Source organism: Amblyomma mixtum, chromosome 4, assembly GCF_055824585.1.
Source record: "Amblyomma mixtum isolate Tamu chromosome 4, ASM5582458v1, whole genome shotgun sequence".
Taxonomy (NCBI): domain Eukaryota; kingdom Metazoa; phylum Arthropoda; class Arachnida; order Ixodida; family Ixodidae; genus Amblyomma; species Amblyomma mixtum.
The window spans coordinates 137,759,131-137,783,045 of record NC_143015.1 but is presented as its reverse complement, the minus strand read 5'-3'; the positions used below and the strand labels follow the sequence as shown (position 1 = coordinate 137,783,045).

General features: G+C 46.3%; 1 protein-coding gene across 1 annotated transcript; it reads right to left on the bottom strand.

Moving 5' to 3' along the window:
- Positions 1-818: 818 nt before the first annotated feature.
- LOC149348405 (uncharacterized) lies at positions 819-20,431 on the bottom strand. The gene is made up of 11 exons (XM_089541751.1): positions 20,191-20,431; positions 19,402-19,417; positions 17,683-17,760; positions 14,633-14,779; positions 13,334-13,555; positions 12,484-12,634; positions 9,518-9,621; positions 7,242-7,392; positions 5,299-5,472; positions 2,722-2,847; positions 819-1,074 (listed from the first exon to the last, which is right to left on the bottom strand). The coding sequence occupies exons 1-11, from the start codon at positions 20,429-20,431 to the stop codon at positions 865-867; spliced, it is 1,620 nt and encodes a 539-aa protein (XP_089397877.1). The 3' UTR covers positions 819-864.
- Positions 20,432-23,915: the final 3,484 nt, after the last annotated feature.

Sequence of the window (23,915 nt, the reverse complement as noted above, 5' to 3'; positions counted from 1 at the left end):
TTCCTAAGTAGGAACTGGTTTATCTTTCGACTCTCCTGGGTTATGTGGCGCTAATGGCTGACTTAGTTCCAGCGCTTCTCAAGAAACCTCGTAAGGCCCTTTAAAGGCAGGAATGTGAAACGACCGCTGGAAAGATCTAGTGTGGACGTCGCCGCGTTTAAAAGAAGCGCAGGTGCGGCTAAATGTGTCATTTCGTTTTCCTCTGTGGCGTGCATCAGCGCTTTGAAATGCCTAAAAAAGGCCGAATTTTTCTACAACGAATTGTTACGACAAAATTATACCTCAAGTGCAACTGAGACCCTTTAACTAATGCAGAGTCATGATGGGGACATATGATGGCCCCAAAAAGAATTTCAGAACTGTTCATCAATGATGATGGAATATTTCTCTGTGGGTATAGGCGGAAAAACGTTTATAGACTATAAAAAAGGTATAGGCGGTAGCCAGGCGTAGGCTTCCTCTTAAATGGGAGCTATGCGTGTCTCTCACAAAGAATTTCAAAAGTGCCCTCCCCCTTGGTAAGTCAAGATTGATGGATCGATCAGCAGGTGCTTCTGTATAACTACATGTGCCTGCGTCCGTCATAGCCTGAGTCTTTGGGATGATGAACTCCATAAAGTAACTAAACTAAATGTTCCAGTTTCCTTTGAGCCCGTCTTAGCATTTTTTTCCAACCAAACTCTGGTGTAGTGCTTGCAGGATATGAGGGTAAAGTTAATTCGACGTCAGCGACGACTCGCCGATGTAGGCAGAGATCAAACGGCCGCTTCCGTGTCACCAATGTGTACCGTCGAGCTTCATTTATTGTACTAAAAGCACGGGCGCTGTATTCCCGCTTCAGTCGGAACAACGACCGCAGCGCCCTCAACCAAAGATGCTCGTGCACGACTTCTCGTCGAAGTCATCACTGGCCAGAGTCTTATAGTAGTCGACGATTCTTCGGAGCGTTTTTAGCCGGCTGTGAGAACCGAACGTGTTCAAGTACGAACACTCGTTGGCGTAGTCGTCGAAATCGACATCGTAGACGGCGATGCCGAAGATCACGTCTCCAACTTCACCTTTGACCTTGCATAGCTGGGTGAAAAGAAAAAGAAAGCATGGTTTCACTGAAATTTACTGCTGCTCTTTGTTGAAGTAGGGTAGCCGACAAACTACATGCATGTGGAGCTTCTATGTATTGTTACACAGGGTATATATATACATAGAGAACGATTACGAACTGCGCGATCAAGACGGGACGTAAGGCACACAAAAGGACAGACAAAGCGCACTGCGCCTTGTCTGTCCTTTTGTGTGCCTTACGTCCCGTCTTGCTAAGGTTGCGCAACCAATACATTATCAGCAGTGGCTCTAACAACAGACACAAGTTTTATGAGGCATAGGAATATGTGAGGGATCTCATTACATGGCTTACTTAACTAGTTGTCAACTAATGGATTACGTGCCCGATGATGCAACGTGTAATCTTGCCATGATGCCGTCAGTATACGCGAACGACGATCACGAGATGTAAAGGGGGGGGGGGGGGGGGCGGGGACGCCGTAATGTAACTGACGCTGTCAAAGAAAGTTGGTGACAATATATAAAGAAAGATAAGGGATGGGAAATATACATGAGCAGTGAGTCTTTAATTTCGAACAGGATATATGAAATGCCTTCGGGTCCGTAAGCATAGAACAAATGAAATGAAATACCAGCCGTCCGAAAGAGCCTCAATAGATTACAGCTTGCTAGTTGTTTTCCTGGAACATTCTTGGTCAATGGCATACTTTGATCGAGTTCGAAAGCTGATTTCACTCCCTTGTAAAAGGCATTCTAGGCTACTTTTGGTCAACTGTGTTTTTTGGTTACACTTGTTCGACCACTGGATTCTTGACTGGTGAGGGATATGTGAGGTTTAACGGCCCGCTTTGGCGCACTGGCTATGAGGGGAGGCGTGGAGGAGGGCTTCGGGTTAATTCACACCACCAGGGGCTATTCAACGTGCGCTGAAATCGCCCACTACCGGTACATATTTAATGCGCCATGGGGCCGAAATACGCTGTCGGTCACAAAAATTCGCCCTGGCTGGAGGGCAGTGACGACATCGACCAGACGATTCCCATTGGTTGTTGGATAGTGACGCCACTTCCGGTAAAGGCATCAACAGCGACCTATGCTGTCGCATTTCCAGCACCCAATGGAAGTGGGTCTCCGCGTGAAGTTTCTCATTTCGCCTGCATCGAAATACGGATGCCGAGCTGGGATTCCATCCTGTGACCTTGAAATAAATTCCAGAATGGGGCACATATGGACTGGTTGGTACATGTTTGAAGAACTAAATAAAACAGCGCAACAGAAGGCGAGAATAGAGGACAAACACCAGCGCTGGTGTTTGTCCTTTTCTTGTCTCGTCTTCTGTTGCGCTGTTTTATCCAGTTCTTCAAACCCTTAAATAAACCACCGAACGTCAAAGCCACTGAGACACCGCGGCGGGTATATCGAAAATGAGGTCTTTAGGGTGCGCGTAAGGCATCCCAAGCAGTTCATGAATATGAAGCCGCTGCGAGCGTTTGTAGCGCCATCTCGCATTCGCACCGCTAACCCGTACTACATTCAGGTGCCCTGGTGTGCGCCGAGTTAAACTGTCCGCGGGCTCAAAAGGGATCGCTAACGAATGGCCTCCCATAAACAGCTTTCGCTAAAAAACTGGGCTATGTAGATGGCCGGCACTTGCAATACCTTTGCACAAAGTCCCTCTTCGTTGTCGTAAGCGAAGGCACGGCGCCTCGTTGTATGATGCGTCAGCACGGCGTAGTGGTCAGGTTTGTACTGCAGTTGAGGCGCGTAGTTGCTGTTTTTGCATACCTGCGAGAACGGTGATAAGTATTTATCTGACGGCTTGCTTTCTTGGTTGGTTAGCTAGTAAGTCCGTCAGTGAATAGGAGAGTTATTCACAGGTTTCCTTTAACATTGCATTCCTGAAGACAAGAGGCGAAAATTTCGTTAATTATTCCTGGTTATTAATAGGGCAAACTAAGAATTATTCAAGTCTAGGCCAAGCAATTTTAAAAACCACCCAGTGGGGTCACTAGAAGTTTGAAAACCGTGGTTGCCTTCAGTTTCGACAGAATGCATATTGCAGATATGTACAGGCAGAAGTTATAGGGAAGGAAACACGGGAGCCCATGGATGTTGTATGAAGTCACGGTCTGGCGTGCTTTCGTTCCTTTTGCTTTAAAAAGTGATGTTGCTCCTGGGCATTCCAAGTGCTTTTGCGGTGCGCATTACAGTTTCGAAATTGGTTTGACTGTTTTTAAAATTTTCTGCACTAAAAATTGCAGAAATGTATTATCATTCTTGCGAAAGAGAGTACCTCCTGCTTTCAAAACAGCCACAGGTGCTCGATCAGTCCGCATCTTCATGGGCTCACGTGCTACTTTTTACATTACTGCCACAGGAAACTTTCCTGTAAGCTGAACACTATACTTAAGAACTCGTCATTGGTAAATTGGATATCAAGTTTTCTTCCCAATCGCACACAGTACGTTCATTTCATCTCCTGTTCATCTGAAACCCTAAACGTTTTATCGTGGGCACCACAGAAGACCGTCTATTATTAATATATCAATGATTTACCTCAAAACATTGTCTCTAAAATATGTTCCTATGCATATGACTGTGTATTATATAGTCCAATTAGCACCCCTGGAGATCACGGCCAATTAAACACGTCATTTTCATCTTTTTACTCAGGGTGCGAAAACTTTGCAAATGAAAAATTTTCATTATGCAGTCGCACTGAACAGTCTTCTTACAGCTACTCTTTCAATGTAAACTCTTCTAAATGTGTCTGAATGAGAAGTTTTCTCTTGTTTTTTTTCTTCTAACTTTACTTGGTCAGAAGACAGTAACACGATTTGTAGCAACGCAATCAGGAGGATCGGGTGCCTGAAATCAGAAAAGCAATGGAGGATCGGGTACCTTTGTGTCGCCCCCCCCCCCCCCCCCCCCCCCCCCCCCCCCCCCCCCCCCCCCCCCCAAGAAGCTAAGTTGCTGACTTACGAAACTATAACACGTCCAATTTTGGAGTATGGGTATATAATCTGGCATTCTCATAAACAGACCTATATCAATGAAACTTGAATCAGTCCAGATCAAAACTGTATGGTTTATTTGTGGAAGTATGACGAATTTTCCCCCGTAACCAACACTTCCTACCTTAGGTCATTTCCTCATTTGTACTTGTCGCGGTAATGTTTAGAATATTTCCACACTCTTGTTCATTGATCCTGTTTTGCTCTATTCCCCGATTACTTGCAATTTTCTAAGCTGTCGTGTACATGGATCTGTCATTCATTTAGTACGTGTCCTACTGATGCGTATACAGGCAAGTTCAAATTTTTGGTCGAGCGCTGCCTCGTGATGTACGCTCACTTCAATTAGCACACTTTTTGAATATCGCTGAAAATTTATGATCGTGGCATTGACTGTTGATTACGCGATTTTTGAGGTTTTTTTCCCCCTTCCTGCATTAGACCCAAACTTGACGCAGTGTATGTAAGTAAGTATATAGATGAATGCATTTTTGACTCCCAATACCATCTTTTCCAAATGATAGCCTGGAAGTCCATTAGCGCGCACAACAAGATACGCATCAAGACCACTCAGTAGCAAATTATCGACACAACAGTTGTCGGCATCAATCAATAAACATTTAACATCATGCTAAACATTTAACTGAACACAGATTCCACAACGACATATTCCGATACTCATTTTTCCCACAAGCGATCCGTGAGTGGAACAGCTTGCCTAGCGGTGCTGCCAATTGCGCATCACTCGAAACTTTCATCGCTTACATATCAAGCAATGCTGTATAGCAGACGCATGCGCGCTATGTTGCTTCTTTATTTCGTTGTCTGTTTGTTTGTTTGATATTTGTCAAAAGATGATGCGTCTTATCATTTGCTTCTTGAATATGTACGCACTTTTTAGCTTTTTGTTTTTGTTTTCGTGTGTTAAATATTCTAACCTATCATTTACTCCTCTTATTGCAATTTTTAGCGTTTGTATAAACCAAGATAGAATGTATATCTACTGCCTCATCAGTTCAAATTGCTTATGACCGTGCCTACTTCAAGTTTGTTGCTTTCAATGTGTAATGTGTCCCTTTCCTGCAACGGCCTCAAATGTGAGGCTAGCAGTATGTTTAAATAAATAAATAAATAAATAAATAAATAAATAAATTGCTGAACAGCTGGACGTATATTAGATCCAGCGATCCCTCCAAACCTCGATGCTTTCGTGCTGACTCACCTCCGTGTAGCTGCCGAATGAGACTGCACTCGGGTTGGTGTCGCACAGTGAATAGAACTCGAACCTCTCCCCCACACTCGGCGACGTCCAGCGGCCCTTCATGGTCACCGACACGAACCCCCGGCTTGACACATTTTTGTCTTGGAGCTCGCGAATACTGGACGGGGCAGACTCCTGCGGTAAATTAGTTTGAAAGCGGTCACTGGGATGCCTCAAGGTTTAAAACCTGTGCGACATTTTTAGTTCGAGTACTGCGACAATGGCTTGGTAAATTTTGTGGATGATAGCGTTGGCAACATTTTCCACTTTTTATACCATTTATGTTGTACTGGTCAAATTCTGAGGAAATTAAGTTCGCGCTTAAACAATCCTGCATAGTTATGTACAATGTAAGTCTGTTTACGCTAGCTGCTTCTCGCTTATTAGACTTATCAAGTTCTATCAACCTCGAATTAAAAAAAGCAGACTAATAATCCATGTCTAACTCGGCATTTACTCAGTGCGTAAGACGGAGAAAGTAGTTTCTGATATCCTTAATCTTATGGCACGTCAAGATACAACCCACCTTGGAACGGTTTTCTGAGCATCAAATATTGTAACAGTTCATTCCATTTAAATGAGATTTGGTACTCTCTCATTGGTCACTGCTTCCAGTGACGTAATTCATGAGGAATACCGTCACGCTGGACGTAGATTCCCACGATGCCATCTTCTTGCACAAACTCGCACTACGCCCGTGTTGCACTGTGAGACCAGGGCCGACGCCGACGAATGACGGATCACGAACCGTTGTTCGATGTACGTGACTAACTCTTTCGGCGTTATCTGTATTTCTGTCGCGATATGCCTAGCAGTGTATATATACATGTATAAGCCCGTATGATCTTCCTAGTTCTCACATTACTCGGCTTAAGGGCCTTCTAGATGGGCACTCTAGCTTTTAGCTCCATATACAGTACTATTTCTCAATATGAATAAAGTGCAGTATAATACAGTACTTCCGTCTGTGGAAACTGTGCTGTGTTTGCTCAACTGGGCGGGGCATTGTACCGTTCGCATGGCCGTAGTGGATGCGGTGACCATAGGAAGGCCAGTTGCGCCGCCATGTCAGGCCGTGCATTTGAGACTGTTTTCTTCCCCTCTTCGCACTACTTTCATCAAGATTCAGCTCACAATTTGGCATATCAAACAAAACGAAATGAAACACTAAATGTAAGACCTATGGGCCACATAAGGCTGCGATTCACAACTTTTAACCAAGAAAGCCTTCAAAGCTGCTGGTAAATCAGAGCTAAATGCCGATTATACAACTGGCAAAGCGGAAAACGAGCCCTTGCTGGCTTGCGATAATTATCACGCGAAAAAATATGCATGTGGACACCATTGCGGAGCCCCTCTCAGAACGCGCTGCGGCTCTCCTGTAATGCATTTCAGATTTATGCCTACACTTGGTAACGAGACACAGCGTACAGCGTTTCCTTTCTTTTCAAACGGCGGGTTTGGTCCGATACAATAAAGGCCACGTGTTTATGTGCTTATCCTGGTTCGGCACAAGACCTAGAAAAAAGTGCTTTGTGTCAATCAAGGAAGGCACTGGATGGGACAAGCGGAAAAGAAAAGGCCGCTGAGAGTCTCATATTTGACACGAGATCCACCCCATGATGAAGGGTATAAAGGAAGGGGTGAACGGACGAAGAAAGAAAGCACCCCCGCGACCACCAGGGCATCTTTAAACTGCACTCTTATCGAAAATTGGGCAAAGCATCTCCTGGGTGTTTTCGCCAGATACGTCCAAGCAGGTTGCATTCAGGCGAGGCTTTCTCCTGTTTTTCCCCACTCTTCTTTCCTCATGCTTCTCGTCCCCTCTGGCGCGTTTTTATGGCGCATCTGAACGACCTCTCGAACGTTCAGTCCAATACCGTCACTGCCCCGCGAAGGCTCACCAGGTCGAACTGGTACTCCTGGAAAAGCACGTCCGGCAGTGCCACCGCCGAGTAACGGGTCGGAGGCATCACGGCGCAGCTGCCAGCAACGTTGTCGCCGAATGTGTAGTGGCCATGCACAACGAACATGTCCGGGTAGTATCCCAAATTCCTGCGCATTGATGACCACACAGGTAATCATTTTAAGATTTTGTATTTATTTCAAAATCCTGGAAGAATCGCCGCTGCCCAAGCAGGAGAGGGTACAGGAGGAGCGTCTTTGCAGAGCTCTGAAACCTAGCAGTATCAGTGCACTCATCAGATAACAGCAGACAGTTTCATTGCTGAAATGCTCCATTGCTTTTCCGGTATCTCGCTGATACTCTCCAGGAATTACAATCATGCGGTCTTCCAGCTCGCGGAAGGAGGAACGGGTGGCAAGATAGGAGGACTCCGAAATAGAAGAGTGGTTGGTTACCCTGGAAGGAAGACAGTTTGACGAAAGCATAATTAACTAACAGACGCCGGATACTGCTGGAGGAGGAGGGTATTGGGAGTGCGTGGAATGCGCCGCAATCATGAAACCGTGGAACAGAAATACCTCGACAGCTGTCGCTGTATGTCATGTTACACTGCGGTAACTGTCCTGCCCTGTGAGTTTTCTTCAGCTTGTTTATATGTTTTACTGCTATGTATTACAGGCCAACAGGCGTAAACACTTGACATTTAAAGACTCTTATCCGAACTGGGTGGCACACAGTACATTAAGGAACCGAATTACATCTGTTCTTTTTTATCTGAAACCGTAAGTCTGTAATCGAAACGTGGGCTTGAGTACTCGTAGTTTTAATGTCTGATAGTGCTGGAACGTAGAAATCCGTACATTTTTTTACACCTTCTCTAAAGCTTTACACCTTCGACCCCAGGTGGTCGATATTTCCGGAGCCCTTCACTACGGCGTCCCTCACAGCCTAAGTCGCTTTGGGACGTTAAACCCCCATAAACAATAAACCAATTTACCTATGGCCCTGAGACCCTAGTAGCGTATTCATATGAGCGCTGGTGACAGAGTACTACACCAGGATGGCGAAATACTGTTCAGGTTAGGGGATGCGTTGTCGGTGCTGGTCGCCAGGTTCAGGCCGTCCCCCTGGCCTGATTATATTGTTCGATCAACACTGAGTTTTTTTTTTTACTGTGAAAACTGTTATAGATTAGCTTTAGTCATATAGACGTGTATTCTACTGTGTGTTCAGGTGAGGGGATGCGTTGTCAGTGCTGGTCGCCAGGTTCAGGCCGTCCCCCTGGCCTGATTATATTGTTCGATCAACACTGAGTCTTTTTTTTTACTGTGAAAACTGTTATAGATTAGCTTTACTCATATAGTCGTGTATTCTACTGTGGAACCTACAGCGCCAGCCATAAGACCTTAATTAGGCACTGAAGTAGTTTACTCAAATATATTTAATTCGATCTATTTAAGTTCATGTAATCAAATACATTGGCCGCCGCCTGCCAACCATGGCCAAAGGCCACGTTCAAAGACAGGGCTAAATGGTTAAGTCAAAGCTATAGCAGCTTTCACTTCATAATGCGCTAAGGCGGTAAGCTCAGCTCTACAGTTTTTTTCTTTGTAATCCTGAGAAGAATATGAGATTCGAACGACAGTCCTCTTGCACACGAGGGCGATGCTAAGCCATCTCCCGTCTAAGCTATCGTAGCATCTCTCCTGTACTCTGCGCCTGTACTACCGCGATGGAATCCAATGTATGCGAAATACCTGTGCAGGGAGGAGTGAACATTGCGTGAATAGTAAAGGCATCGTTGCTATAACATGACAGTAAAAAGACGCTTCCATGCCCCTGTGGTTCCCGGGTTCACTATGAGTGCTCGCTAAATCGACTTTCTATACCTTCTTTTTCTATACTTCGGCACATGGTCAAGAGGACGCGTGAAATCCTACGAGATATCTACCCACGCTCGTTAGGAAATTTGTTCGGTCAAATCATGGTGAAAAGGGGTTTATTTTCCCGACTCCAGTAAGCGTCCGCAGGCTGCCTACGATCGTTTGTATGTGACCGACAACACACGCTAAGCGATCTCTCTGCATCGACAGCGCGGACAAATCGACATCGTTTCAGCTAATGATCTAGATTGCGCTCAGAGTCAACGGGCTACCCGTTCGTGTCCCGAAACGCGTCGGATTTTAGTTGTATCTAGATGAGCGTACGTTTATATGTGCCGCTGTAACACTATGGTCGGCAGTGCAACTTCGTGGCATGGCCTGAAGAACTGACCTGCCCAGGATGACAAGGAAGGTGGCCCAGTCCTTATGTGGAGTCGGTGCGGCAAGCACTGTGCGTGAAGAATAGCCCCGCGCCGAGGCAAGGTCGTGTAACATCTGCAAGGAAAAAAGAACAGGCTTAGAAGCTAATCCGGGAAAGCCAGGGTTAACCTGATCAATGGTATTCCATTACGTTGTTTGGTTGCATCTTTGACTCAGATGGTTTGCTTTCCAGCCATGCCATGCGGCTTGTTTTGAATTCTTAGAGTTCTAGAGAGCAACTCTAGTCCCCACCCCCTGAAGTTTTGAGGGATGCTGGAGATGCACCGCTACACAGTTTAGAAAAAAAAACTGCCTTAGCTGTATAGTTCTGAGAAAGGCTGCGTGTCGTTGAAATCCGAAACTAACTCATTTCTCGCATATGCGAGAGTAGGCAGGCGATAAAAGCTAAGAAAGAGCCTGAAAAAGTTTACTGCTCACCACACAATGTCGGCATCATTTAAGTTCAAAATGTAAGCATGAATCAGTAACCGCACTTAAATAAAAATCCATTAGGATATTAGCGCGTACCTAATACAGCCCGTGATGTATGAATACAAACACTGGTTGGTTTGGTCTTATGGGGTTTACGTCTCAAAGCGACTAAGGCTATGAGAGACGCCGTAGTGGAGGGCTCTGAAAATTTCGACCACCTGTGGTTCTTTATTGTGCACCCTTTGCTAAATATATGAGTATAAAAATAAAATGTCAACTGAATTGACCAGAAACTTTCCCTCAAAACATTTACATTTCCATCGATTTCGAACCTATATAAAGGGAAACCAAGTGAATACATATCGATAATAACTGAAAACCTTAAAACAGCGTAGTGAAATTACTGAATATACCAGAGAAAAGGAATAGTAAAATCAACGAGACATACCTAATATTTACCAAGAAAAACTACTGAATGCCCGGATGAGCATTTCATGAAACTGCACACGGCTTAGACTAACTTACCAGATGTAGAGAAATTCTCAGTCAAAGCTATTCAACTACAAACCAAGTTTTCTTGCATTAGCGTCTATTTTCTATGCGGTTCTCTTGCAGGCGCTGCCATAAAACCTGTCGTATTCACTCGTCGTGGTGGTCTTCATATTCGTCAACTACTTGTTGCTCTTCGGCCAGGCTCAGCAGCAAATTGTGTACTTCTAACGGGGCTAGATAGCATGCAGCACTGTAAGGCATTAATGCTATCCAGTGGAGATGGGTTATAGTAGGCGGTATCCTTGATAACCGAATAACATCTCTTTCTCGCTCTGTGCAGTACTTGTCTCAAAAATCCAGGACAGGATAAATACTACAGGAATGACACGTCCTTCTTTTTCCTTTCGTTTGCATTGTCACCCTGCTTTAATTTCTATGATAGGCTGAAGAGTACGTTGTCTATGTTGTTCAGGTGACCTTGGGAAGAAGAGGAAGTTGAACACAGGAAGAAATTGGATAAAAGAAAAATATACCCTAGTAAAACGCATGGGTTTGTAAGGGAGCTTGGACACATAGACGAACAGAGAGAAAGTCATGGGCTCGAAATTAGTAGATTCTAATGAAAGTCACAGCGCCGAAATTACTGCATTCTAATGATGGGCTTCTTAGAGAGCTTGGACAAGAAGACGAACAGAGAGAAAGTCATAACATCGAAACTACTGGATTCTAATGCACGTCCAATTTTCGTGTTCGCGAAACCCAGAAAAAGCGCAGTTTGTGCAGGCGCCTGAATTTTCAGTCGTATCTGCTCCCTCGTAACTCCTCGTAGCTCAGTTGATGGTTCTAGTCTGTCATTGCGGTCAGTGCATCATAAAGCAACAATCCACTTTCAAGGGCAGCAGTTGGAAGTAAATGAAGGTCGACGGCGACAAAACAGCGTACTTTTCAGGCATTAAGTACTCGCGTGTGACCCGGCCGACTAGCCTGGGAAGCGGCAAGCTGAACTGCCAATGGTCCTGTAGTTTCGAACTGAGGCGAGACGCGCACTCCGGAGGTTACCGGAAGTAACGTCGCAAATATGTATTATCTTGCATAAGCACCCGCACATCTGGCAAAACAACTGCCAGAGAAAGCAAGCCGTTTAAATAATGAGCAATATTTGTTATTGGAGCCATTTCGACGATTTATTTTTTGTTTTTTTAAGGCTCTAGCGTTTAGAAGCCCCATGTTGGAAAAATCTTTCCGTCCGTATGAAGTATCGGTTGCTAGAAGATAAAGAGGTGAGAAAGCAATCTTCCTTTCCAATTTGAGAGAAGGGAGCAAGAGGAAAAGGTGGGGAAGGAAGACGAAAAGAGGGTGGGAGAGCTGAAGGGTAGCTGGCGGAGGAGAGTGGAGAGGGAGTACGGTGTGTCACAGTGCGCTGGATTGATTCGGGAGAGAGTAGCGGGGGTACGGCAAGTCACACGGTTATCATGCCACCCGTTCGCACACTTTGAATACGTCAGCCTCACCGGCTGCTCCATCCAACGGAGAACTAATTTTAACGCATACTCTACCGCAGCAATTCCATTAATCGCCTATATTCCTTTTTTATTTACAGATGCTTCTTGAATGCTCATGGGGGCGGGGCACCGGCCCTGCGGACCGGCTGCAAAATTTCGGGTGGCTGTTTTTATGTATAAAAAAGCTAGTTCTGCCTAACATCTTCAAGATTGCAGCCATTGCAACTAACACCGCTAAAAGGCTTAACAGCATACTGTGATAGCAATGACGCTGAGGCTGATTTTAGCGTGGTTTTGCAAGCGATCGTAACGCACATGCTGTTTCGAGAGTAGACGAGTGAAAAGTTAGCGTTAGGATCAGGTAAATACGGCCGATCCGTAACCAGTTACTCGGTGAGCAGTTTCAAGGAATTCATTTCGGCCGCCCTTGTACCGACTGTTTATTAGGCATATCTGCATTATTATTTCGCTTTTAGGCTTCGAGTGAAATGAAAGGGACAGCCGGCCTCACTTGGAGCAGCGTGATGGACGCCAGCATCTGCCTTCCGACCACGGTTTCTGGCGTGTCCAGTACTCCGACGTGGAAGATTCTCTTGCGCCAGAACTGCTCCATCGGACTCGGGTTCGTCTGGCGCGCATCCGCAGAAGCCCGCACCATGTCGCTGCGCAACACGTGAATCGCACAATAATGAACGCCCGAGAAGAAAATAAATTAGTAGCTGCAAACAGTAAGAGCGACAGTGATAGCAGCAGTAACTCCTGTGCTTAACATCACAGACGACACCATTCTCGCTTCAGCTGCCCATGAATGATGCGTCGCGAATGGTCAAGCTAGGTAACCTAAACCATGGAATGAATGCCCTCTGCCGCCGTGGTGGCTCAGTAGTTATGGTGCTCGGCTGTTGACCCGAAAGACGCAGGTTCAATCCCGGCCGCGCCGGCTGAATTTCGATGGAGGCGAAAATCAACAGGCCCGTGGACTGTGCGATGTCAGTGCACGTTAAAGAACCCCAGGTGGTCCAAATTTCCGGAGCCCTCGAGTATGGCGTCCCTCACAGCCCGAGTTGATTTGTGACGCTGAACACCCATAAAACAAACCATGAATGCACTCCCCATTCTTACATTTGAAATGGGTATGACAAGACATCTCGAGGAGCAAAACTAAGGCGATTCAATAGCCGAACCCGTTTGGTGGCACTGACTATCAACTACCCAAGATCAATACCCAACAGCAATTATTCAACTTTTTATTTACACCTCCTTACGAGTTTCTATGGTGTATTTAATTTTCGTAAATAACAGGGGAATGCGAATACGCATATATTTTCACACTGCTAAGAAGAAATGAAACGCAGACTCACTGGAAAGCGAACGCCAATCCGAGTGCAGTCCTGGTATATCTGTCGGCAGCACGCAAGAAGGTCTTCAGGTCTTGCCCAAACTGGCTTCGCTCGGCGAGTGTATTTTCGTCGCTTTGGTACAGCGAGTCGAAGAAGGCGTAATCGCAGAGGCCGTCTTCGGCCATCACCGCGTCCGTCCTCGTCTTCTTGCCGTAGATGCAGAGCAAAGTCTCGTGCCCCGGGACTGCGAACGAGCGCCGCAAATGCGTATCTCCGCCATATCACGAGCGCATAATGACGCACTGTCTTCTCTGGTGTCAAGAAGAATACTTAGTACGTACATGAGAAGAAAAATGAGGTCTAGAATTACTGAGCCACAGTATAGTGTAGACGTTTACAAAACTAGCTGGGTTAGTATTGGGCATGCTAAGTGGCAGATACTCTCCTGCCCTTTGCTACTGAACATGTTGGACAGGCACGTCGCTGGTCCAGCATCGTCTACGGTTGTACGCTGTGAACCGCTCACAAAAACGCCCTGCAATTCATGTCATGCGCCGCCACCTCTGTCTCGCCACCGCTGGTGTCTTCGTTGCTCGGTGCTCCTCCCGATGTACGACAAAGGAGCTCACATGATACGTGCGTCACAGAGTGATGTCTATCGCTAAGTGTTGCGTTGCGCACTTCACAGCTCATCAATTTAGTCTCGTGAGCAGATTAACTGGAATTCTTATCAAACATTCAACCAATTATTTATGCGGGGTTTTGATTTTTTAAGCTAAACTTTTCACGAATTACTTGCTCATTCATTTATTTCTATCTGATGTCATTTCATCGAGCAAAGTTGATATGATTTATTTTTGATTTTTCATCATTCCACTCATCATAACACCTGTGGTGTACAAAGCTCCTAGAAACTTGTCTACATGTGCATGTTTATTATGGACAGGGCCGCCGCGGTGGCTCAGTGGTTATGACCCTTCGCTGCCGACAAGAAAGACGCTGGTTCGATCCCGGCCGGGGCGGTCGAATTTCGATGGAGGCGAAATTCTAGAGGCCCGTGTGCTGTGCGATGTCAGTGCACCACGTTAAAGAACCCCAGGTGGTCGAAATTGTCGGAGCCATTCACTACGGCGGCTCTCATAGCGTGAGTTGATTTGGGACGTTAGACCCCCTAAACCGTAAATCATACCAGTATGTGCGGGTACTAAGCAGCGTACTAAACGGCAGTACCCAGTACCTTACACTAGCTCGAACTGACCGTTCGGACGCAAAGAAGTCGTCGTCTTCGACGCGACTGTCGTTGTGGACGACTCGACAGTCGTGGTAGTCGGGTCTTCGCCCCTCTCCGGCAGCTCCACTACCATGGGGGGAGCAGGGCCAAGGGGAACGCGTACGCCCACGTCGGTTTGGTCTTTGGTATCGGTGTCAGGGTTGGTGAAAGCTGCACGTGTATTCAAAGAAGCGGCGCTGGTATAACAATGCACTACCAATGCCCAAGCTAATTAGCTCATACCAAGTTTCAGTCAGACTAGCAAGTACGCAAATGACCAAGAGACATAATGTTGGAAGTTTCACGACACCATACCCAAACAGCACAGGTAATCGTCCCAATATTGCAAATGGATGGCTTCACTCTGGGCCTTTGTGGGACAGGTCTTTGCCAATATGTTTCCAATATTGGGACGATGACCTGTGCTGCTGGGGTAGGTACTTGAATGCCCCCTTTTCCATCAGAGCACCACATAACTCAGCCGTCTCGTTCAGCACCGGCAAAGGCTCCCAGACCCCGTTACATTAAACTCAAGGTGTGCATCATAGTTAACAGCGTTAAACGTCCCTAAAACAAAGGCAATATATTTTACACGCAGTCAACCTCGCATTCCAACCACTTAATGAAAACAATAAGCCGTCGCAGTGGCTCAGTGGTTGAGCTACTCGGCTACTGAGTCGGAAGACCCGCGTTCAGTGCCGGACGCAGCGGCCGAGTTTCGATGTAGGTAAAACTCAAAAGGCGCCCGTGTGCTATGCGATGTCAGCGTACTTTAAGGTACTCCAGGTGGTCTGAATTAAAGCCCTCGACTATGGCGTGCCTCATAGCTGATGTGTCGCTTCCGGAGGTTAGATCCCAAAATTTTATTCACAACAATACTGTCTAACTAAAGAGTGCAAAGGAGTATCTTGAGGTGTATCTTCAAATAGGCCACACATGGCATCCCCATAATAACATCACTATAGCATTTGCTAGCCTCGAACTCGCTCTTCGCAAACGTTAAAAGCTTCCCTACACCATTTTAACCTGGCCTAATAAATAATACGCCGCAACTACTTGGCAGCCCTGACCAAGTTAGCCTCTACTTCACCACTAAGAACGAATCTTTCCAGAGGCATGCTGTTATATTTATTATCTCAGAATACTCGCGCTCTACAGCTTCCGAAGCTTGATAGTAGCCTACCGAATCAGAGGACTTATCATATGGTCGCAAACGTGCTTGTAAGCTAGAAAACCTCTAGCTTAAGCCGACCAAATTACAGGTCTACCCTCGTCTTTACAGCACTGGATCAACTATAACATTAACAAGCTACTCGAGAGTGTGCGGGCAACTCGCATGAACTCAAGGTTTTGATTTTCATCTCCTAGTGGAGAACGTAGGGAAGCGAACCGCTGTAAGTAGCCCGTAAGCAGTTTGCTCCCCTACCCCTCCTCTAGTGCCCCTCCTTCCTTCCATACCATTTCACATAGGTATAGATTGAAGTCGAGAGTTGGACGAAAACTCGTCTGTACGGGGACAAACATACTGACGGTGAAGAAGGAACACCGACCAAAAGAAAAAACAAAATACAACAAGACGTTTCGGCTCCCGTACGGGAGCCTTGTTGACATTGAGCCTTGTTCACAAAATTAGATTTCAATGTGAACAAGGCTCCCGTACGGGAGCCGAAACGTCTTGTTGTTTTTTGTTCTTTCTTTTGGTCGGCGTTACTTCTTCACCGTCAGTAGGTACAGATTGCATCAAAAGTCCCCACACTGCATGGTCTGCTTCTGAGCAGTATATTCTTGCTGCTAGGATGCCTGTGAGGCTACCGAGGTTAGCAGAGTTTGCAATGATACTTCTGCCCCTTAGAGACTTCGACGTTTGGCGGTGTCGTAAATGATCAACCACACGGCTGAAAGCCAGACGTTGCGGGCTGGGAAAATTTCACGCCCGGTATAGGTTCGCACGTCGTCTTTCCACAAGAAAAATTTGTTAGAAATGTTTTGCTAGAGTTATAAGCATGTAAATACAGTATTCGAGAGCTTTGTAACAACCAAAAGAATGGAAGCGTACAGCACACCAAAGGATCAGGATGCAAGAAAGGGAGACGCATGGTACACAGTAACGCTTACTTAAAGGGCAGCTGCAGCACTTTTCTGAGAATTTCGGGATATTCAAGGATTCAAATCTATATAGGCTGTAGGTAAAGCATGGCAAGTGTTTTCGCACTAGCATTTAAAGTAGTAACGCTATCGACGATTGAATTTTGCGCTTCTCCTCAATGCACCGGAGGAGTGCAGGAAAATTCAGCGTGACGTCACGGAAGGTATGATTTCAAATTACCGCTGTCGTGCGCCACACCCTGCCCTGACGCTTTAGACGCTGCCAAACAACTCTCGGCAGGGTTCGCCTTCGGTGACGTTGGCTTTTTTCCTTCAAAGCAGGCGTTTGTGCGTTGGAAATGTAACCATGCCTTCGATGACGTCATCATGCGTCCCCCACTTGGCGCTGTACGCTGCAGAGAAGCTTGAAGGGCGTCCGGATTTTAATCGGTGATTTCTTGGCTATTTCAAGTGCTAGCCCAAAAAGACTTCGCATGCTTTACCTGCAAGTTTCACACATTCGACCCTCTTAAGCTCGTTGATTTCTAAAACCTATGCAGTTTCCCTTTAAAACAGTTTATGTCGAGACTCGTGAAGAGCATGGGCAGCATCAAGCTTACGCAGCAGGCGGGGTATTCATGTGATGACGCAGCTACAATAGCTCCTTGCAAGTAAAAGCAACCGATGGCTTTGACACAAAGGAAGCTACTAATCGGTCAGAGTCATCCATTGTTCTTACTGGCAAGGAGCCACTGTACTGCGTCATCAAATGAATACAGTATACCTCCTGCCGCGCATGCGTTATGCTGGCCATGCTCTTGATATATATTCGGTCCCATGGTTGGAAAATAAACTGTTGTAAGTTAGCGCTCATGTGTCCCATGTGTTTTTCTCTCTAGTCTCATCGTCACTTAGTGAGCTGTACGCTTCCGTCAGGGCAAACCAACAAACCCAAACTGCCACGTTAACAAAAAAAAAACAGCAATGTTGTCATTGCTTACGACCTCCCAACCACACCATGATGGCCGAGATGCTGATGAGGAAAAACAGCAATGCGCACAGGGACGTCACGAATGTCGCCGCGCTGTTCTCCCTGCGTAGAGGATGAAGAGGGAGATGTTTGTTGCCGCTTGACGCATTCAGCCAGGTTTGCTATATATAGAGCGAAACAAAACTGCGCGAAGAAGACGGGACAAAAGAAAGGCACGAATACACACACACAAAGCGCACACAAATTCACACAAATTCGTGCCTTTCTTTTGTCCCGTCTTCTTCGCGCAGTTTTGTTTCGCTCTAACCATGAACCGACTAGCCCAACATCATGTCTTACTTTGCTATATATGCCTGCTCGAGAACAAAGGTCTACAGTGAGAGAAAAATGGAGACACTTAAGCTGCGCCTTAAGGGTACGACGCGATAGTGTAATGGGTTAATGTCCCTTTATGCAGATGGTCATTATCTCTCCTGGCTCACTGACTCAGTGGTGCAACGTTTAAGCGATGCACCACTGCCCTGGGATGGCAGTTGCTCCAAACGGTGGTCGTGTGTGGGCCTGGTTGCTCTTCGCGAGCGAGCAATCATTAACTCATCTGCCACCTGCCACTGTGGGCAGTTTGTTTACTATCCGGTGGGCAGGTTGTGATTATGCCGCAAGGTCGCGAGACCTAGGAGGCGTACCTGCCTCGTAGGTTGCTCATTGGGGACCGCTTACTAGAGCAATGCTTGTGATTTTTCGCTGAAAAATGCTGACAGCGCCGACACCGGATTTGCGGGTGAACGGCGCCTTTAACGTTACCGCGTTTAAAAGTGTGCTCATTGGTGCCTTGTGAGTGCATTGGTGCTACTGACCAAAACAGAGTGCAACACTAGTCCAAATTTTACCTCCACAGGTCCGGTCGCAAACTATAGGTTAATAGCAGGGCTGTGGGCTTCCGTTTCTGCTCATGCATTCTGATGATTGTGTACATGTGTTAGACGACTAATTTCCGCGAAAAATGTGGTGTACCTTAGCTGCACAGATACATGGATACCAGCAAAAGTTTCTGAGTTTCTCTAGTTTTTCCATGCTGCTTGACACAAGACCCTGACCCGTGCCATGCGAATATATACGCCTTAAGGATTCCCAACAGCGTTACTCCACCGCATTACAGCATAATTTGACTCCACTACAGTGCTCAATAGTATGATGCGGACTCCGGGAAGTCAGATATTACTGGATCAAGTTTGGAGGTCCTCGAGAAATAAATGTTTAGCAGCATCTGTAGAGGTTATGTTACTGAAATTAGCTGTTCACAGTTGATTTTCCCTGAAATGATAAGTAGGCTACTATTGCTGTTATAGAACTGTGTTACTTCCCCGCTGACAGAGCTAGCTATTGCGTATCTGTTGATACTACTAACACATAATGTCGCTCAGTGTCGGACGCTGCACTAAGTTCGTTTTTCACAATGATGTGTGCTAACACCGCTGGACTTTTTTGGAAATAGAAATGCACACTACACCACAGCAGCGTAAACTACTTGTAGAGGGCACTTATTGCAATGAATAAGTTTACTTTTTATGGTGTACGGTCCTTTTCTTATTTTTACGTGTTGGGGAAATTCGTTTCTGAATGAAGAAATTAGCGCCACATACTGAATATATTCCTCCTGGGTAAGTTTCTGCGAGAATTCCGAATCCACCTAAAACTAGAACGCTGGATCATAGAGAATAGATGCCCGAAGTATGTACTTACGAATGCATCTTGGGCTCTGGAAAAGCAAAAAAAAAAAAGGCTGAAGAGTACGGGTGTGCGCTTCGAAACATGAAACACTTTCAGTTGAAAAGTGCGGGCGCCCTTGCAAGTTCAAAGCATGGTAAAGTTAGATATCCCTGGCTGCATATCATAACATACACTAAAAATAGGTTAGATGCATTTAGGGTTTCACGCAACTAAGAAACTATAAGAGACTATTTCGGAACAAACGCGGAAGTTTGAAACAATAGAATTAAAGAAAAATACTCCGTCTATGAAGAGCAGAGGTCAAAAATTTCGACTTTCTCAGGATGTTTTCTTTTCATTGAGGTAGACTTTCAACTGTGGCGTACACACCGCTTAAAGGTCTCAGTTGGAATGCATAGCTCAAGCAGTGCTTATCGGCACAGAATCACAAAGCTACCAGACGGCCACGACGGCAGGGACACTAGACAAGGGCATGTCTACTCGTTATTGCGGTAATAATTTCATCTCAACACTTCTTCCTGAACAATAATATCGTTGTACTGACTTCGGACTCGCCTAGCGCCTAAATACCTAGCCACCGGAAACGTGATTTGTGATAGGCCGAGAAAAACCTTTTTAGAGGCACCCTGGTACGGCGGTACCCACACGTTTTTAGAATAATTGTAAGTAAAAACGCTGTCTCCAATTTATTGGTAGAAGTTACAATGGCAGAAAGAAGGGTCATGTTTTGTTAATTGTTCTGCACGTATCATGTGCATGCATAAATTATTTTACAGCATCTAAGCAGTCGCGGCTTATTACCTGCGCTTCCGAACAGCAGGCTGTGCATGAAAGCGTGTTCGACCAACAGCGGCCTTGGCGATGCTTGTCCGGACGCAGGTGGTGGGTTTGGAGGGGGTGGGTTTGGAGGTGGTGGGTACTCAGGTGGTGGGTACTCAGGTGGCGGGTACATTGGTTGTGCATAGAGATGTAGATTCGTGGCCTGGCTATAGCCTTGCGGCTTGAGGATGCCCGCAGGCTTCGGGAAGGCCCTACCGAGCATGACACTGGCACGGAGGCTGAAAAAGAAAATTTTGTGCACTGATCCCCTACCGAAGTATGTGCTTGCCGCAACATTAAATCCTGCCAGAAGGATTCATGAACGGACAAATAGCCCACACAAAACAATGCGCATGCGCTTAGCGCCCCTTCAGCGGTCTCTCCGTCAACAACCGAGCGATGAGAGAGGGAAGAGAGAGGAGGAGAAAATTATCAGGAAGCGAGGGCTCCGTGAGCCAGTGACTCTAGCTCACCGTACACCATGCTCCCTCCGTCCGTTGTCTCCTCGTCTCTTTTTGTGTCGTTGTAAAATTATTTGCGCCTAGGTGATTTATACCAAGTTCAAGATGCTCCCTCCATTACGGCGTCGCTCATAGCCTGGGCTGTCTCGGGATGCTAAACCCAAAAGACCTTAAACCACCGAGTTCAGTGTTCTCGGTCGATTTCTTTAAAGGTGCACTGAAGACGAATCTGAAGTCGTCTTTCTGCCGCGGGAACTCGATCTACACGTTCCCAGAATTCTTAGAAACTTCGTTTTTTTTTTTGCCCTGTGCGACCGATTTCCCTAATTAACTTGCAAGGGTGGAAGAGCGGGCTAGTTGGTAGTTTATCTTGGGGAAAAACACAACGCACTCCCAAGGCAAGGACGAAGGACAGCGCTGTATGGTCTTGTCTTTCTTCGTCCTTGTCTGAGGGTTGCGCTGTGTTTTTCCCCAAGATTCCCTAATTAAATCGGTTTAACGTCCGGCTTCCTCCTTTTTTTCAAAAAATTCACCGCATACGGGGGGAGCAGTGCACCAACGCATGGAGTGCCTTTCAGGCCGTCGCGTGGTGACTTTGCTTTCGCTTTTATTTTGTTTCTTTTAGGTTTCTGTGAATAAATAGGTCTAGTCAGAGACTACATAGTTGCAAATTAGGCCCACGGAAATAAAAATACGCCTGGTCTCTTTGCTTTCGCCGATCACTGCGTATCACTCCGCCGATAGCAGAGCGGCAAGCCGCCACGGGACTGGGTGAAAGGTTGGTCGACTCCTCCCACCGCTTGCGGGGAATTAAAAAAAAAAGGCGGGAGCCTGATGCAAATCAGATTTAAATTAGGGAAATCGGCCGCACAGGGTCAATAATTTGAAGTTTCCAAGAACGCTTGGAACGTGTAGATCGAGTTCCAGCGGTAAAAATATGAGTTCAGATTCCTCTTCAAAAAAACCTTTAATGTAGAGACACCTTCAAGGCGATTACGACTGTTACGTAAAAAAGACAATGTAGTAATATACGGCGTTTCAGGTTGCGTAAACAATGCCGCGAAATATGAGATTTGACCAGCATTTGTGTTTGTTTTCGGATAAGACAACGGTATGCTATACATTATCTCGTCGAGATTAACTAGCCGCCTATCACATTCAAGGACAAATAGCAACTTGTGACTTAAGCACACTTTACCGTCCTCATAAAGTGTCAGATAGCCCAAGGACGTCTAATGGGGTTTGGGTTGGTTTAATGCGGTTTAACGTCCCAAAGCAACTCAGGCTATGAGGGACGCCGTAGTGAAGGGGTCCGGAAATTTCGACCACCTGGGTTTCTTTAACGCGCACTGGCATCACACAGTACACGGAGACCCGCCTCTCGCTATTCCTTATTCCATGTTGTCCCGGGTGGAAATGAAAGCGAATTAGTAGCAATATGTCGCATTCCCACATATGCCCAAGTCAGATGGAATTGCTTCGCAGACGCCTCATCAAAGTTGTTTGTCCTACGTATGGGCATTCTTCGACCCCTTGCTCACAGCTGCAGGTAGTGAGAACCAGGGTCCACTTACAGCAGTGCGAACAGAACACCGACTCGGATAGATTCTATAGTTTTGAATTACACGGCGATTCGTGACTACATTTGCTTCTGAAGGATCAGTTTCAGTGTCTTTTAGCAGTCCATTTGCTTTTACCTGCCCCCCCCCCCCCCCCCCTCTCCTCTCGGCCCCTATTTTTCTTGCATCGCTAGCGATGTGTGCATCATTTAGTATGTTACTGAGAACGGAAGTTTAGACACTACATGCAGTATTGCAAGGCGTTAGAACGAACGTCGAGGTAAAGCAGAAGTTAAGAGAAAATAAACTTGTTAAACCCGGGTGTCCCAGAAGTGCATCAGCGGAAAACCCTTCAGTTATGAAAAACACAGCATACCAAGCTAATCAGGCTAAAGACGAAACATGGATGAGTCAAGTGATGAGGAAAGCAATACAGAGGTCGCTTACTGAGCTAAAGACTTCAGAAAGTGGTCCGCGAAGCGTTGCAAATACCCTTCGAAGCAGCCGTGGTGCCTTGAGATAGTCTTCTTCCTCGCAGAGTAGATACGGCTCGAGGCTCATGCCAGTGTTCCTTGTCGACGCAGCGCATCATTGCAATTACACGTGACGAACACTGTGAGCGGAATAAAAGTGCTTAATGAGAAGCACAGATATTTTCTGAGGTGGAAAAAATCCCCACATTTTATTCACAATTCCTAAGGAGGCTGTATATCCTCCTTCATCGGCGTAAACGAAACCGTGGTGGCGCCGCCATCTAATCATCATTGCACAGCCAGTGTATCTCAAATTTAAATCAGTACTCAGTGAACAGCGAACAATATATGGCCTTGTGTCTTCTCTATAAATACATATTAGCACAATCATTACATGCGATCGCTTTTATTACAGCCGGCGTCTTCATTTCGTCTGTAACTTATCACGTGCGAAGAGTTGTAATCTCTACGTCTAGGCTACTATTCGTTTTTATTCATCTTTTTCCAGAACATGGATACGTGGAAATCATCTTCCATAAAGAGCTAATACTTTTAGCGACCCCCAGCCAGTCTGCCCTTCGTAACGCGACCACATTTCCAATGCGAATTTTGAATTGACATTTTATGCGAAGCATATTAACGTAGGTTTCGGGCCTTCGCGCGACGCCCGGCGGTGGCCACCATTGACCTTGAAGTGAGATCACATGATGTGATGTCACGTGATGACGTCACACCGGCTGCAGATGGGGCCTCATATCGCGCCGTCGGACGTCGCCCGGCGGAGGCCTCCACGCTTCGGTTCGCGCCGTCGCGCGCGACGCGGCGGCGGCGCCAACATCGCTGCATCACGTGATATGTGACGTCACGCCAGGGATGAAGCGGCGCGCGCCCGCCGTCGCGTCAGTCCCTGTGCCCGCAACCGCGCCAGCGTCTTTGCGCCGGGCGTGTATGCGGTCAAGATGCCTCCAAACGCTACGGACGTTAATAATAAAAATGCAAAACGAAGGCTGTTTCGCATCCACTTGGCTTAACCTTGATAAGCCTCCAACTTTTTTAATATTTCGAGTGGCCTGAGGAATGGCTAAGACTCTCTTAACTGCAGAAGTGAACTCCAGATGTAAATTAGCGATACTAAGAAATGTGGGACATATCTGTCCCACTCATACTGGGGCCGCTTTTGAAGTGTGCGATAAAAGTAACCCATCTCTTTTTTC